The 15,402-nt window shown below is 36.6% G+C and overlaps 1 protein-coding gene and 1 long non-coding RNA gene across 2 annotated transcripts; one reads left to right on the plus strand and one right to left on the minus strand.

Annotated features, from left to right (window-relative positions):
* Positions 1-6,281: 6,281 nt before the first annotated feature.
* LOC140958894 (uncharacterized) lies at positions 6,282-9,758 on the minus strand. Its single transcript, XR_012171849.1, has 4 exons — positions 9,532-9,758; positions 9,051-9,444; positions 8,864-8,970; positions 6,282-7,233 (listed from the first exon to the last, which is right to left on the minus strand). It is a non-coding gene; the product is annotated as an uncharacterized lncRNA (long non-coding RNA).
* Positions 9,759-12,151: 2,393 nt separating this feature from the next.
* On the plus strand, positions 12,152-14,976 carry LOC140958893 (uncharacterized). Its single transcript, XM_073416481.1, has one exon. The coding sequence runs from the start codon at positions 12,152-12,154 to the stop codon at positions 14,765-14,767; it is 2,616 nt and encodes an 871-aa protein (XP_073272582.1). The 3' UTR covers positions 14,768-14,976.
* Positions 14,977-15,402: the final 426 nt, after the last annotated feature.

The following is a 15,402-nucleotide window of genomic DNA, read 5'->3' on the forward strand; positions in this document are numbered from 1 at the left end:
TTTTTGGTAGGAAACTCCCTCAATTCCTATACTATGCTCCCAACAGCTGATTCAATAGGAGACAACACCAATACCCACTCGAGTAGACTGATGACACCATCCATTGGAGAGAAATAAATAACTATAAAATAATGGCATGTAATCAAAATGAAAATAATCCATCTCCATAATTATATAATTTCAGCTGACACCAATTTCGCTCACATCGATTTTATTAACATAAATTCGAGATTGAGATGTACTCATGCCAGTTGGTTTTTTTAGGTATACTTATTCAGTGTATTTCAGTTAAAATGCACATCACCCCAAATATTTTGGCATGGCCAAATCAAAATATGATATTTCACAATATAAGTATTTGTGTGTAAAGAAAGTTGTTGCGGAGGAGCTGTAAAAGGGTGAAAGTTTCCATAATTTTGTCCCATTTACATCCGCAGTAAATAAATAAATAGACTTTTTAAATGGTTGAAAGGACATTGTCGTTAACTTGTATCGAGAAAACTTGCAAGTTAACAGCTAGTGAACACACAAAATGTGATATTAAAAAATTAATGACATTTTATATAATAACTTATAAATTTATATTATATTATTAAGTTTGAGACACTTAAAGTAACTAATTTTTAGTATCATAGTCTATTTTAATAATTATATATGTTAATATAGTGTTAAAACTTTAATGCAAATTACATGTAGTTTGCAGATATAATTTGTGTTTTCTAAACATCAGGTTGTAGGTTCAATTCCTACTTTGGTCTTTTTTTTCCTTTCTCTTTTCTATTTATTTTTAATATATATATTAAAATTATAATGTAGTCTCTCACTATTTCTTATAATTACATTTTGATCTTCATTTAAATATAAACCAAATTAATTATAAAAAAATATTGTACAAGCACACAATGCGTGTGTCGGTGCAATAGTTATATATTAAGCTGTAATAGATATCTACTCATTTCGTGCAAAATATCATTAGCACATATAAAATAAAAGTAGATAGATAAAAATAAATTCGGCCAACAATATCAACTATCGTTTTTCAATTAAAAATAATTTCAAAAACTAACAAATTATAACTTAAATTTATGATGGCTTATACATAAACATATTAGCAATGGAGCTCAAGCATCAGAAGTGTGAGAAACAACATTTTGATTAAATAGTTTCAAAACGTTTTTTTAACTATGCATTTTTCATATTAAACTAGATAAAACATACACACTAAAAAAATATTCATTTTTAAAAAAACTAAAATTAATTGTTAGACCTAAATTCTACCAAAATGCCTGTTAGAAGACAAAGCTCATTAGAAATCCAGTAGGTTTGAAAAGACGAATGCATACACTATGAAGTAAGTTGACCCACGATCCATGACCATTGATCGTTGAAAATGGGCCATAGTGCTCGGAAGAGGCGAACTAAAACTGAAAGAATCATCACAAGAACCTCTCTCAACAACTTCATCAACAAGCAACTCAAAATTACAGCAAAAAACTTCTGCAAATCTTCATTAGTACAAATTCATTTTAATTCGATCAATCATTAGCTTAATTTCCTTAGTTTTAGCGCGTTCCTTCCGTTTTTCAAGCTTTAGTTGTAAAAATGTTAAAACAATTCACGATAAAAAAAAATAATTTGTTTTCGTTCATGAGTTTCCTTTAATTCTCTAATTCAGTTACTTAGTTTATGTGGTTTGCCGAATGAATTATAGCTAACGATCGAATCGGGATATACATCGCTTCATCATAGAAGTCAGGTTATCCACAAACTTTGAACGATTTCGTTCCTGGGACGCCCGCACACATTTTTTGTGCAAACAGATTTTGGAATGTCAAGTGGGACCATGCCGCCAAGAAAGCGAGGAAACAATGAAAATGATGAAAGGATGCTGCAAAGTCCAATAGATTTATGAACAACTGGAAGAGAATGCACGCATTGAATACTTGGAAAGAATGACCTAGGATGCCTCTAAAACTTTCAATCACCGAGAGAAATAAAGGGATTCCCCAACCCTAAAGATCGGCATGTGTATGGAGATGAGACTGAATCTACTGAAGGATTAGTCTGAAAGATTGCGCAAAAGTTCAAGGAGCATGTAGCGAAAGATGTGAATATGCATATTGTGAGCCATAAGGTTCCAATGAATCTCGTGACGTCAATGGAGAGAGGTATATATGCATTGAACTCAAAGAGAAGACTAATGCCTTGGCTAATGTCTTTGTCACAACTATGACAGACTTCAGGAAATAGATGAGAGAATGGAGGATGTCTTCAAAAGATGAAAAAAACCTTATGAGTCTGAAAGCAAGCAGCCAATGGATCAAAGCTAAGGATTAGAAAGTTTTCAAGTAGGTGAAGTTTGTCGTTTGATTGCACCACTAGTTCTTTTGTCCAATACTTAACCGCACCTGAGAGAAGATAAGATAACAACAGAAAGACAAAACAGGTAGCGTAATGAAGGAAAACATCTTGTGATGCAGACTTGTAAGGTTACCAATTCATGTTCTCAATTAAGAGCTGACGAAGATCTTAACAGTCAAGGAGTATTTACAAAGAACACAAAAGAGCATACTCGGGGGCACAGTTCACCTCACATCCCATTGGATCAGCACAATCATTCAATGAATTAAAAAGAAAGAAGTATGTGAACGTGAATTTCAATGATATTCATATTTTGATTAATGAAAAAAAGACGAGCAGAAAAATGTAGATCCAAGGAATAAGTTTAAAGAATGTTGGGTATCCCATAACACTATTTATGAAGTGAAAAATAGGGTGAATGAAAGTTTTAGTATGAGGATTGATCATTACGATATGGGGATGATATGTAGCATATCAGAGAATTCAAGGTATATTGGAGAATCCATGGTCAAAAGGTCGATGAACCCGTACCTTGAAGGATCGTCATCTTCTAAGAATGTAATACAAGAAAAGATCAACATAAGAGTCCTAAAGTTTTCTAACAGAAAAGACACTATGACAGTGGATGAGGATCATTTTCCCTTAGTCACAATTGTGAATGTGAATAACACTGATTTGCAAGTTTTAATCAATAAAATGATGAGGAATATAGTTTATTGGGTGAGGTGGATAGCTAGGGGGAAAATAGAAGAAAAGGATATGTTGATTAATCAAGGAAAAAAATATAAAAAATGAAGAAAAATCTGAAGAGATTTATAAAATGGTATTGGATTCCCAAAGAAATGATATTTGATATAGAAAACTAGTGCCAAAAAGTGAAGAACCAGAATTCCATAACGAAGTGTTGGGTACCCAAAAACATGATTTTTTAGGTGAATGGAAGATGCAAAGGAAGTTTAAGTACAAAGAATCATTTTTACTGTAGAGTTAATCATTTTTATGATAGATGGAATGCAGTTTATTATAAGGAGAATTCGATTTATGGTAGGAATCCATGGTCACAAAGCTAAGGAAACAAGAATATCATTGAGGATCATCAACCACAAAATCAATGAGCCAAGAATACTCTGGGGGATAAAAAGTTGGAAGACCGATGATTGTAGATTATGGTGGAGAATTCTTGGCCTCAAAGTTAAGAAACCAACAGTACCTCAAGTCATCATCCTTCAAAGGTTAAGGGAATCAGCTTAGGTCGAAGATTAAATCTCAACATGGAAAATCTCCACGATATAGGTTGGGAGATAAGAAGCTGTTCTCAAGTCAGTACTCAAGGGATTAACCATCTTCTTACTCAAATGATCAAATCAAAGAGCATGAAATTCGTAATTATTTATAAATCAATGAAAAAAGAAGAGTGAAGGAACATTATAAATTTCCAATATCATTCACTAAAATTCAAAGGAAAAGGTTTTGCTGCATAAGGTAGGAAAAATTGAGGAAGAAAAGTGCTGAATTAAAGAAGTAAGACCGATGATGACAAAAATGTTACTCAACAAAATAATGAGGATGATGAACTAATACTTGAGGAAAAAGTTCATGAAATGAGAAGAATAAATTTTTGGGTTGGACAAATCGAGATATCAATAGAAGATTCTCAACTGCAAAGTAAGGAGACTCGAGATATAATGAGGAATATTTGGCCCGAGGGCCAATGAATATTTAAGGCCAAAAGTTTGTAGCCATCCTTGGGATGACACCAACCACAAGTGTAGCATCCTATGGAAGAAATAAATACAGGAAATGGTCGAGAAAAAGTTCAAGGATCATTGAGCTCAAAAAAATCTTGATGGCCAGATGAAGTGTAAGTGTAAAGTGATTTGTAGCTCTTGTGGTAACTACTGTTTGATATTGTTTTATACATGAAGCAAAATTAATATCACAATCAGTAGGCATGTGAACATTTTTGTTTGGAAAAAAATGTTGCTAAATATGGTTATTTAGTCAATTTCATGTGTGGATAATATCGTGGCCAAATTATGACCTTAAATTATTTGGTTTGTGTGTTTTATTTTTGAATTTATTGTGTTCGATTGAGGTAGCGATGTATTAGATGCATTATAACAATTGAAATGTAGTTTGCATGTCATAAGTTTAAACTGATGATACTATATCAACTTGAAGATATCTTCATGATTTTGTTGTGGTTTAAACGTGCGGATGAAAGAGTCTGATGGTTCATGATATTTGAATTTTTGACCGGAGAAAATATGAGATTTTACTGTTGGTCAATATTGTATGAAGTAGGCTGATTCGGAGATTTAAAAAAAATCCCCGAACCAAACCCGAACCCAAACCCGAATAAATCGAGGATCCCCGTCTTCGTTTCGTGTTTTCTCCGTGGAACCCCAAATCCGTGGGAAAAGTTGTCATCCTTAATTAGAACTTAATTGGGCCAAAAGAGGTGGCATAAATGTGTGTGTGCACGAGCGCAAAATGGCCTATCAGCCAATTGCCTAGGGGGCATATCTTGGACCTAAATTCTGCCAAATAGCTCATTAGAAGACAAAGCCCGTTAGAAATTCAGTCGGTTTGAGAAGACGACTGCACACACGGTAAAGGAAGTTGACCCACGATCTACAACCAATGATCATGGAAAATGGGCCAGAGTACTTGGAAAAGGCGAACAAAAACTGAAAGAATCATAAGAAGAACATCTCTCGACAACTTCATCAACAATCAACTCAAAATTACAGCAAAAAGCTTATGCAAATAATTAATTCTAGCTTATTTTAGTTCGCTCAATCATAGCTTAATGTCCTTAATTTCAGCATATTCCTTCTGTTAGTTGTAAAGATATTGAATCAATTCATGATAAAAAATTAATTTGTTGTCCTTCATTAGTTTTCCTTTAAATCTTTGATTCAATTTCTTTGTTTACGTGGTTTACTCAGAAAATTATAACTAACTATCGAATCGTAGTCTACATCGTTTGATCGTAAAAGTCAGATTATCCACAACTTTGACATGATTTTGTATATGACATGGCATGACATGCCTACACAAATTTTCTTGCAAACACTAATAATAGAAGAATTTTTTTTATAATGACTTCAGTAAATATATTTAAAAATGAGTAAGTCTATTATTAGACATGTTTCATGAGTCGGACCAGATCAGAGATTCATCTCATAAAATCGATTTGTGAGATGGTATCATGTGTTTAAAAATAATAGCCTACAATACTAGCTATATTAAAAAAATTATCAAATTTTTTATTCAACTATAAAATATAATTTCCAAACAAGTTTCAAAATGTCCTGTTTGGTCTGCCGTGATATGATCATGGCATCTACCACAAGAAGTTTTTGTTTTTAAAGAAAATTATTAAGCCGTCAAAACCAATAAAGCATATATTATTTGTAACGCCCCAATAGAATTAAACCATTAATCGCTGCCACCTTAATCCAAAAAATCCAAATCTTTTTCTTGCCGAATCAATTATTTTACAAGTCTAATTATAGCTTCTTCAATCATCTTTTTTGGCTTTATTAAATTAGTGTGGTCAAAAAATCATCTAAAAAAGCACATAAACAGAATATCTCCCAACAACAGACATGGGCTATGGGAAATTATCGGATTCACCAATGACCAAAATTTTAACAGTTTCTTACATCGTGTCATTTCTCGATCTACCGTAACCAGTTTTTCTTGAAAAATTCTACCAAATTTTTTGAGTATATTACAAAATTTCACAGGAAAATGTAGAAAATGACTAATAATTTACAAAACACTTTCCCAATTTTAGATACTTTTACATACTTTGCGAGTTTACTATATCTATAAACTTTCACGATTTTACGAAATCGAAATTTTAGTAAATGAAAACCATGAATTATATATTGAAAAATTTCAGTTCGAGGCGATAAAAACGTTAGTTTTTAACTAATATTCACGTCAATAGAGAGGTAACGACATTTTGTCACGTACCCTTTTGACTATAAAAAAGCAACAATTCCTTATGTCATAGATATCATATAGTAGGTTACTGGTGGAGTTCGGGTCAAAAGAGAAACCCATAGTTCTATTCTGCCATTTGGCATTGTAAGTACATTTTTTTCTAATAGTGTTAAACATATGAAACAGTCACTTCTTGCTCATATCATCTTCCAGTTTAGTTTAAGAACAAAAATGATTAGTTGGTATTATTAAATTTAGTTTCTTTGTGTAGCTTCATGAACAATGGTGACCATGTTTATCCTAGGAATGAATAGGGATGATAGGAATATGAACTTTTTTGGTAGCCATTCGGTTTCGTGTTTGTTCTCGAAATGTATGTCCAGTCTTTTTAAAGTTTCAGGTTTTTTCGACTTTCTAACTTTTCGTACAGAGAGTTTACCGGACAGAAGCCATGTTTTTCAGAGTTCTAATCTAAGATCAGCTGAGAAATGCGAGTCTTTCCTGGGAAAAAAACATGCAAATTCGAAGGTAAAATAACAAGGGGGAATCCAGAAATATTGTCGAGAACGTCATGTATTTTGTGGGGGTGGAGAAATATACTAATATACATGTAAAATCATTTGATAAGGAACATTGTTTTGATCAATGTGTGTCTCCTTTGTCTTGTTTGATGTACTTTTGGACGAACTTATTACTTGAGAATCACAAAAGCATTGAATCTATGATTGCTACAAAGGAATCAAATATTTTGCTTTTTTCTCGTCTTATTTTTCTGCCAACTTCTCAAGAAAGTTCGCGGAAATCACCATTTAACATTTTCCGTGGATCACACAGATAGTGGAAGTACCATACCAGCAAAAATGGAGCCTGGGAAATCGGTCGATGACCAGTTCTCAAAGCTGCACCCGTGCTTACCTGTGGACACAAGAATTGCTATTTTAGGAGGCGGGCCGAGTGGATTATCAGCAGCTTATGCACTGAGTAAACTAGGATATAGTGATGTAACTGTGTTGGAGAAGTATCACACAGTTGGTGGGATGTGTGAATCAGTAGATATAGAAGGTATAGAGAAGATTAAAGCTTTTCTTTTTTAACTAGACACACATTCATTGTGAGTTGACCCAGTGAAATCAACCGCTGGGCTTATTGAATAATCTGTTGGCAGCGGATTTGTCGTTTTTTCTATGGAAACATCTGATTACTTACGCATGTTTCTTTCACAGGAAGGATATATGATCTTGGAGGACAAGTTCTTGCAGCTGGCAGCTCTCCAACTGTTTTTCACTTGGCGAAAGAAATGGGTTCAGATTTAGAAGAGATGGATGCCCACAAACTAGCTCTTATTGATAGTTTCACAGGGAAATATCAGGATATACAGGTTGCAGATGACTACGTATCAGTAATCTCATTAACGTTAGAGCTACAGGTACATCTTTTTCGATCTTTTAAGGCCGTATATCTTATTGATACTTCAAACTGGTATCAAATTCTTAATTGTTGTGCTCCATTTACAGGACAAAGCTAAGAAATCGGGTCAAATAGGAGTTCATGCTGTGAACGACTCTGCCTTTGATTTGACGCCAGAGTTTCTCGAACACCGGGGTATAAAATCTCTCCCTAAATCAGTAGCTTATGGATATACTGCTTCAGGGTATGGATTTGTTCAAGACATGCCTTACGCCTATATTCATGAGTTCACTAGAACGTCCATGGCCGGTAAAATTAGACGGTTCAAAGGTGGTTACTTGAGTTTATGGCAGAAAATAAGCACATCTTTGCCAATAAAAGTCCTCTGCAACACCGAGGTTGTCGCAGTAAGACGCCATTCATCAGGTGTCAAGATTGAAATCAAAGATGGTGAAGGATACTCCAAAAGTTTGGAATTCGATAAAATAATCATAACAGGGGCGTTTCCATTCAAGAATGGGAAAACATACAGATCACCATCATTCACTTCCGAAGGTTTGGGAGTCTATTTCTTTAGCAGCACTAGTCTTGCCGCGAATGTTTTTTAGACTGATTCTGAAAGAAAGTTCTCTTTCTACAGATACTCAAAATGACACAATGGATTTCAGTGAGATTGAAAAGAAACTGTTCAGTAAAGTGCAAACAATTGACTACTACACTACGGTTATGAAGATTAAAGGAATGGAACATTTGCCTATTGGATTTTATTACTTCGGTGAATTCATGAATGATCCTTCTACAATAGGAAATCCAGTGGCGGTTCAGAAATTCTATTCTGATACTAATATATTCCTATTCTGGTCATATGGCAACTCAGCCGATATCAAGGGGGAAGAAGTAACAAAGATGGCCATCGAAGCAGTTAAAAGAATGGGGGGAGAGGTTGAAATGGTAATTCTACAACGACGATTCAACTATTTTCCTCATGTTCAAAGTAAAGGTAAGTAATATTTCAAAAAATTTCTTAACCCTCCAATATTTAAAGAAGGTAACGGATTCAAACAACTTTACTGCAGATATGAAGAATGGATTCTATGAAAAACTAGAAAACAAGCTTCAGGGACAACAGAACACTTACTATGTTGGTGGTCTAATGGCATTTGAGCTTACAGAGAGAAATTCAACATATGCCATGGCTTTGGTTCGCAATCATTTCGCCAGTAATGTTCCATTGCCAAGATTTCCCTATGTCAAGGTTTAAACATCAGATTTTCAAAATTCAAAATAAAATTGCAAATACGAAGTAAAGTGAGTTTAATGAATACTTGACCACTTTTCTTGCAGAGATTGTTTCCATTGAAGTCTGAGTGCTTAGACAAGATCCCTCAAAAGCTAGCTGAATGCAAAGGAATTGAGTTTCCAGATCTATCCAGCCTTGATGACTATTTGAGACACTGGGGAACTCATAGTATACTCCATAAAAAGATACTTTATACTTGGATAAACGAAGAAGGAGAAGTGGTGAGCCAGAGGACTTTTGGAGAGCTACATGCTAATGCTGCTTGTATTGCTGAAAAATTATTGTCCAGCCGAAAACATGTCATTAAGCCTGGTGATAGAGTCCTTCTTGTTTATGTCCCAGGTCTCGATTTTATTGATGCCTTCTTTGCATGTTTAAGAGCCAGAGTGTTACCAGTCCCAGTTCTGCCACCTGATCCACTGCAAAGGGGTGGACAAGCACTGTTAAAGATAGAGAATATTGCTAAATCAAGCAATGCAGTGGCAATTCTCTCAACTGTGGGTTACCATTCAGCAGTTCGTGCAGGTTTTGTGAAGAACTTAATACCACTGTCCTACAGAAATGGGAGATCCTCTGGTCGTTGGCCGAATCTTCCATGGTTACATACAGATTCTTGGATCAGGAATTCCAAAGGCACCATTGTTCCTACAAGAGAAGCAGATTCCAATGTGGTACCTCGGTCCGATGAAGTGTGTTTTCTTCAATTCACTTCTGGATCGACTGGCGATGCAAAAGGCGTCATGATAACTCATGGTGGGCTAATACATAATGTGAAGCTAATGCATAGGAGATACAGAAGTACATCGAATACAGTACTCATCAGTTGGCTCCCACAATACCATGACATGGGACTGATTGGTGGGCTTTTCACAACTTTGGTTAGTGGTGGAAAGGCTGTCCTGTTCTCTCCGATGACATTTATAAAGAACCCCCTTTTATGGCTTGACACCATCAGCAAGTACAAGGGAACTCACAGTGCTGGCCCAAACTTCTCTTTTGAACTTGTGATTCGAAGGTTAGAGCTTGACAAGAACAAGGCTCGGACATATGATCTTTCGTCAATGCTGTTTCTAATGATTGCTGCTGAACCAGTACGACACAAAACTTTGAGTAGATTTATTGACCTCACTAGTAAATACGGTCTTTCCCAATATGTAATGGCTCCTGGCTATGGATTGGCGGAAAATTGTGTTTTTGTCACCTGTGCTTATGGAGAAGGGAAACCTGTATTGGTTGATTGGCAAGGACGAGTAAGTTGTGGTTATGTATCATCGGGTGATGAAGATGTGGATGTGAGAATTGTTGATCCAGAAACTGGTAAAGACCACGAAGAGCAAGGAAAGGAAGGTGAAATATGGATCAGTAGTCCAAGTGCAGGAGTTGGATATTGGGGTAGAGAGGAGCTTAGCATCAACACTTTCAGTAATGAGCTTGAGAACCATCCTGGTCGGAGATACACAAGAACTGGAGACTTGGGACGGATAATTGATGGAAATTTGTTCATTACAGGAAGGATAAAGGATCTCATCATTGTCGCAGGGAAAAATATTTATTCAGCAGATGTTGAAAAAACAGTTGAAAACTCCTCAGAGCTCCTCCGCCCTGGCTGCTGCGCTGTCATTGGAGTGCCTGAGGAGATTTTATCGGCAAAAGGGATATCAATATCAGATACCTCTGATCAGGTGGGATTGGTTGTAATTGCAGAAACTAGAGATGGTAAACCAATGGCTAAAAATGCAGTCGAACAAATCAAAGCCAAGGTTGCAGAAGAGCATGGTGTGAATTTAGCTGCAGTGAAACTGATCAAACCAAGAACAATCAGCAAGACTACATCTGGGAAAATCAAGAGATTTGAATGCCTAAAACAATTTGCTGATGGAACACTGAACTTGTTACCAGAGCCAGTGGTTCCAAAACGGTTATTGCTGCGGTCAAATACTACAGGAACGTGCAGAGAGGGCCACACACCTCGAACCCAGCTCAAGATAAATATCACATCACAAAGTAAGATATTAAATTATACAGAAATCATTGAGTTTTTAAAGGCACTTGTCTCAGAGCATACTGGCGTTCCTGTTAGCAAAATTTCAACAACTGTAAGCCTCACCTCTTATGGAATTGATTCCATTGGCGTGGTAAGAGCAGCTCAAAAGCTTTCAGATTTTCTTGGTGTACCAGTTGGAGCAGTTGACATTTTCACTGCAACAAGCCTTGATGACTTGGCTTGCTTCTCAGAATCTTTAGTGATGAAGACTCAACCACAAGATATGAGAAATACTGCTTATCATACAGAAGAAGATAAGGATATCTGTTCGCAATTAATGACTGAAGTTCACCTACCTCAAGAAGTTTCTTTATCACACAAAATGTGTATCGTATTATTGCAATATCTTCTTCTTACTTACATCACATTCTTGCTTACCCTTCCTGCATATATAGTGATTTCTATCCATGAGAAGCTGATGTCTTCCACCTTTAGTCTGATAACAGTAACTCCATCAGCACCGTATGTGATCTCCTTGCTACTTGCACCTCTTTCCTGGATCCTATGCATATTTTCTACATGCATCTGTATTGCTCTTTTTGGAAACTCGTTTCTTCAACCAAATTACGCTTTAACTCCCAATTCATCAATATGGTCACTCGACTACATCAAGTGGTGGGTACTGTACAAGGCTCAAGAAATTTCCTCAAAAGTATTGGCTGTACATTTGAGAGGAACACTACTGCTGAACTTTTGGTTTCAAATTCTTGGAGCCAAGATAGGATTATCGACAGTCATTGACACGATCGACATCACTGACCCAGCACTAGTTTCTATTGGAGATGGAGCTGTACTTGCAGAGGGAGTCTTGGTACAAGGTCATGAGGTTAAAAATGGAATCTTGAGTTTTCACCCCATAAGAATTGGAAATAATTCCTCAGTTGGTCCCTATGCTGTGATCCAAAAGGGAAGTGTTATAGGAGATGGAAGTGAAATACCGGCATTGCATGTCACCGAAGCAGGAAAACTTGTTTCCGGATCCTACAAAGCTAGCAACATCCAAAAAGTATGAACAATCTCAGATTAACTACTTGTTTTAAAAGCTTTGGAGAACTTATGATCTGAGATTGATCTAAATTATTATGCTCACTGTTTTTTTCCAGGTTGCAGAACTGGCAAAAGTACAAATTGAAGCTAAATATCAGTTATTACCTCATCTCATGGGTGTCTACGGAGTCGGACTTATAAGCTCTTTCTCAGCAGCCATATTCTACTGCATCTACATCATGCTAGTCCAAAATACTCCATCAATTAAGCACTTCACATTTTTGTGCATCTCCGGAGCTTTCCACTGGTTTCCTTTCACCATTGTTGCATACGCTACACTGATTGATAGCACATCTCTGAGTCCACTGAAATTTTCCATCGCAGTTGCTGCAGCATATCTATCTCACGGCTTGATCCTTTGTCTGCTTACATCCTTGATAAACCTTTTCCTGTCTGAAAATGAGGAAGCACAGCAATCACAATACCGAATGTGGCTTCGTCACAGAATCAATGTCGCCTGCCATCTGAGATTTGCGAAGCTCCTTTCTGGGACAGAAGCTTTTTGCATATACTTGAGGCTTCTAGGTGCAAAAGTGGGGAAATGTTGCTCTATTCGTGCGATTAATCCAGTTTTAGAGCCCAAACTTGTATCAATCTGTGCAGGCGTCCATCTAGGTGATTTCAGCCGTATTATTACTGGTTTCTACTCATCCTATGGTTTCACAAGCGGAAAAGTTGAGGTGCAGGAAAATTCAATTGTTGGGAGCCAAAGCGTAGTCCTTCCTGGTTCAACTATTCAAAAGGATACGATTATTGGCGCACTTTCAGTTGCTCCGATCAACTCAGTGCTTCAGAGCGGCGGTGTTTATATTGGATCTCAAACTCCCATTATGATAAAGAACACAAAGCATGAGGTGGATGAACGTATCGAAGAAATGGACACAGCCTACAAGAAAATTGTTGGAAATCTTTCTGCGAATTTGGCTTCTACAACTCTTAAGGTCAAATCAAGATATTTCCATCGAATTGGAGTTAGTGGAAAAGGAGTACTAAAAATGTATGAAAACATAGAAGGTTTGCCTGAACACAAGATTTTCCGAGCTGGGAAGACTTATCCTATCATAGTTCGGCACAGCAACAGCTTGAGCGCTGATGATGATGCTAGGATTGATGCACGAGGTGCAGCTGTTAGAATATTTTCTGATACAGATGATCAAACCTCCCTCTTGGACTTGACATTGAAAACAGGCAAGGCATTTTATGCACGGACTATTTCTGATTTTGTGACATGGCTTGTATGTGGACTACCTGCAAGAGAAGAGCAAGTGAAGCGTGCACCACACATCAGAGACGCGGTGTGGATGTCACTTCGCAATGCAGAAACTTTTACTCAACTTCATTACTACTCGAACATCTGCAGGCTCTTCAGGTTCACAGATGGGAAAGAAATGTATGTCAAATTCAAGTTGAGCCCTTTTGATAAGAGCAATAGTGAAGACTCGGGTAAGGTTGACCCCATTGGAATCCTTCCTCCAGAAACAGGTGCTATCCCTCGTGACAGTAACGACAAACGTCCAAAGCTTTTTCTTGCTGAGGATTTTCAACAACGAGTGAATTCATCTGGTGGGGTCCATTACATTTTCCAGCTCCAATTCCGGCCTATACCTCAAGATGAGGTCACACGAGATATTGCCCTTGATTGCACAAAACCATGGGACGAATCCGAGTTCCCCATCGTGGATGTAGGAGAGGTGATTATTACTGAAAACCTCACAAAAGAACAGTCAGAGCAACTTGAATTCAATCCTTTCCTTAGATGCCATGAGGTGGATGTCATACGTGCAACATCAGCCTCTCAGAGTGCCTCAATCGATCATGGTCGTTCAATAGTGTATGAAATCTGCCAGCACTTAAGAAACAACCAGCCTCTCCCAGAGGCATGGAGAGCATTCATAGAGCAATCAGATGTCAAAGTAGACCTCTCAGGATGTCCAATAGCAGCAAAGTTACAGAAAGGGGACTCAACCTCAACCCAAGTAACACTTGCAAGAACCTGGTACCAAACATCATGGGCGATTTTCATTCAACCGTTGCTTCAGACATTCTTGCCCTACTACCTTCTAGCATATGTAATCTCCACCCCACTAAACTGGCTGCTATACTCCAAAAATACCATGAAATACCCACTGCATTGGCTACTACCTTTGTTTTGGGTTGTATCAGGCACCTGGACAGCACTGGCTTGTGCAGCAGCAAAATGGGTTCTGGTAGGAAACAAGAAAGACGGCGGGACAGCAACTATGTGGAGCAAAACAATCTTCATGGATACAATCTGGCAAGCATTCAAGACACTAGTGGGTGAATACTTCGTCGAGATGATTGGTGGATCACTCTTTTTCGCTGTTTGGATGAAGATAATGGGATCGGATATTGACTTGACCGGGGGAGTGTATGTGGACAGCATGGGAGCTGTGATGAATCCTGAAATGGTGGAGATTGGCAATGGGGGTTGTGTGGGCAGAGAAGCTCTGCTGTTTGGTCACATATATGAAGGTGAAGGAGGGAAAGTGAAGTTTGGGAAGATTACAATAGGCGAAGGGGGGTTCGTGGGAAGTAGAGCAGTGGTCATGCCTGGGGTAGTGGTGGAAGAAGAAGGGAGCCTTGGCGCTCTTTCACTTGCCATGAAAGAAGAAATCGTGAAGCGTAAGTGACACATTTGATCAAACACTTGGTAGGCGTTTCAACAACCTTAAATAAAATTATCAGTTGATTGATATATTCAAATAAAATGTTTTAGTAATAGCAATAAAAAAGAATTCCTATATGAATTTTTTTGTGCGATTTTTGTGAAATGAAAGCAACGATCCATTTCCAAGAAACTTGGCTGTAACAAAGTCAAATTTGGGGTTTCTGTTTGGTCAGTTTTTCGAATAATTGAATCAATTTATTTTAAAATATTTGTTGATATATAAACTGAAATTATACTTTGATTCTTTCCTTTTTTTAATTAATGCATTTCATATTAACTTGAAAATTTGTATATGAGACTGTTTCACGGATCTATATTTATGAGAGAGACAACTCAGTCATATTTAGAATGAAAAAATAATATTATTAACATAAAAATAAAAAATGTTTACCATAAATAATAATTAAAAGTGAATTTAAATATTATTTTACTTCAATTAGACCTCAATTAAGCTAATTTTAGGAATGACCAATCTCTTCTTTATTTTTTTTAATATTATTATTATTATAAATGAGAAGAGTCTAGAAAAACTTTCTTTTAAGATCCCAAATATAAATTATTAAAATTAATTTCAAGTCTAAGAAAAAGAGTATAAAA

The sequence above is a fragment of the Primulina huaijiensis genome, chromosome 15 (assembly GCF_012295235.1).
Source record: "Primulina huaijiensis isolate GDHJ02 chromosome 15, ASM1229523v2, whole genome shotgun sequence".
Classification (NCBI taxonomy): domain Eukaryota; kingdom Viridiplantae; phylum Streptophyta; class Magnoliopsida; order Lamiales; family Gesneriaceae; genus Primulina; species Primulina huaijiensis.

What these genes read in the sequence shown, in the direction of transcription:
- LOC140958893 (XM_073416481.1), top strand. Translation starts at nt 12,152, where the DNA reads ATGCTCACTGTTTTTTTCCAGGTTGCAGAACTGGCAAAAGTACAAATT.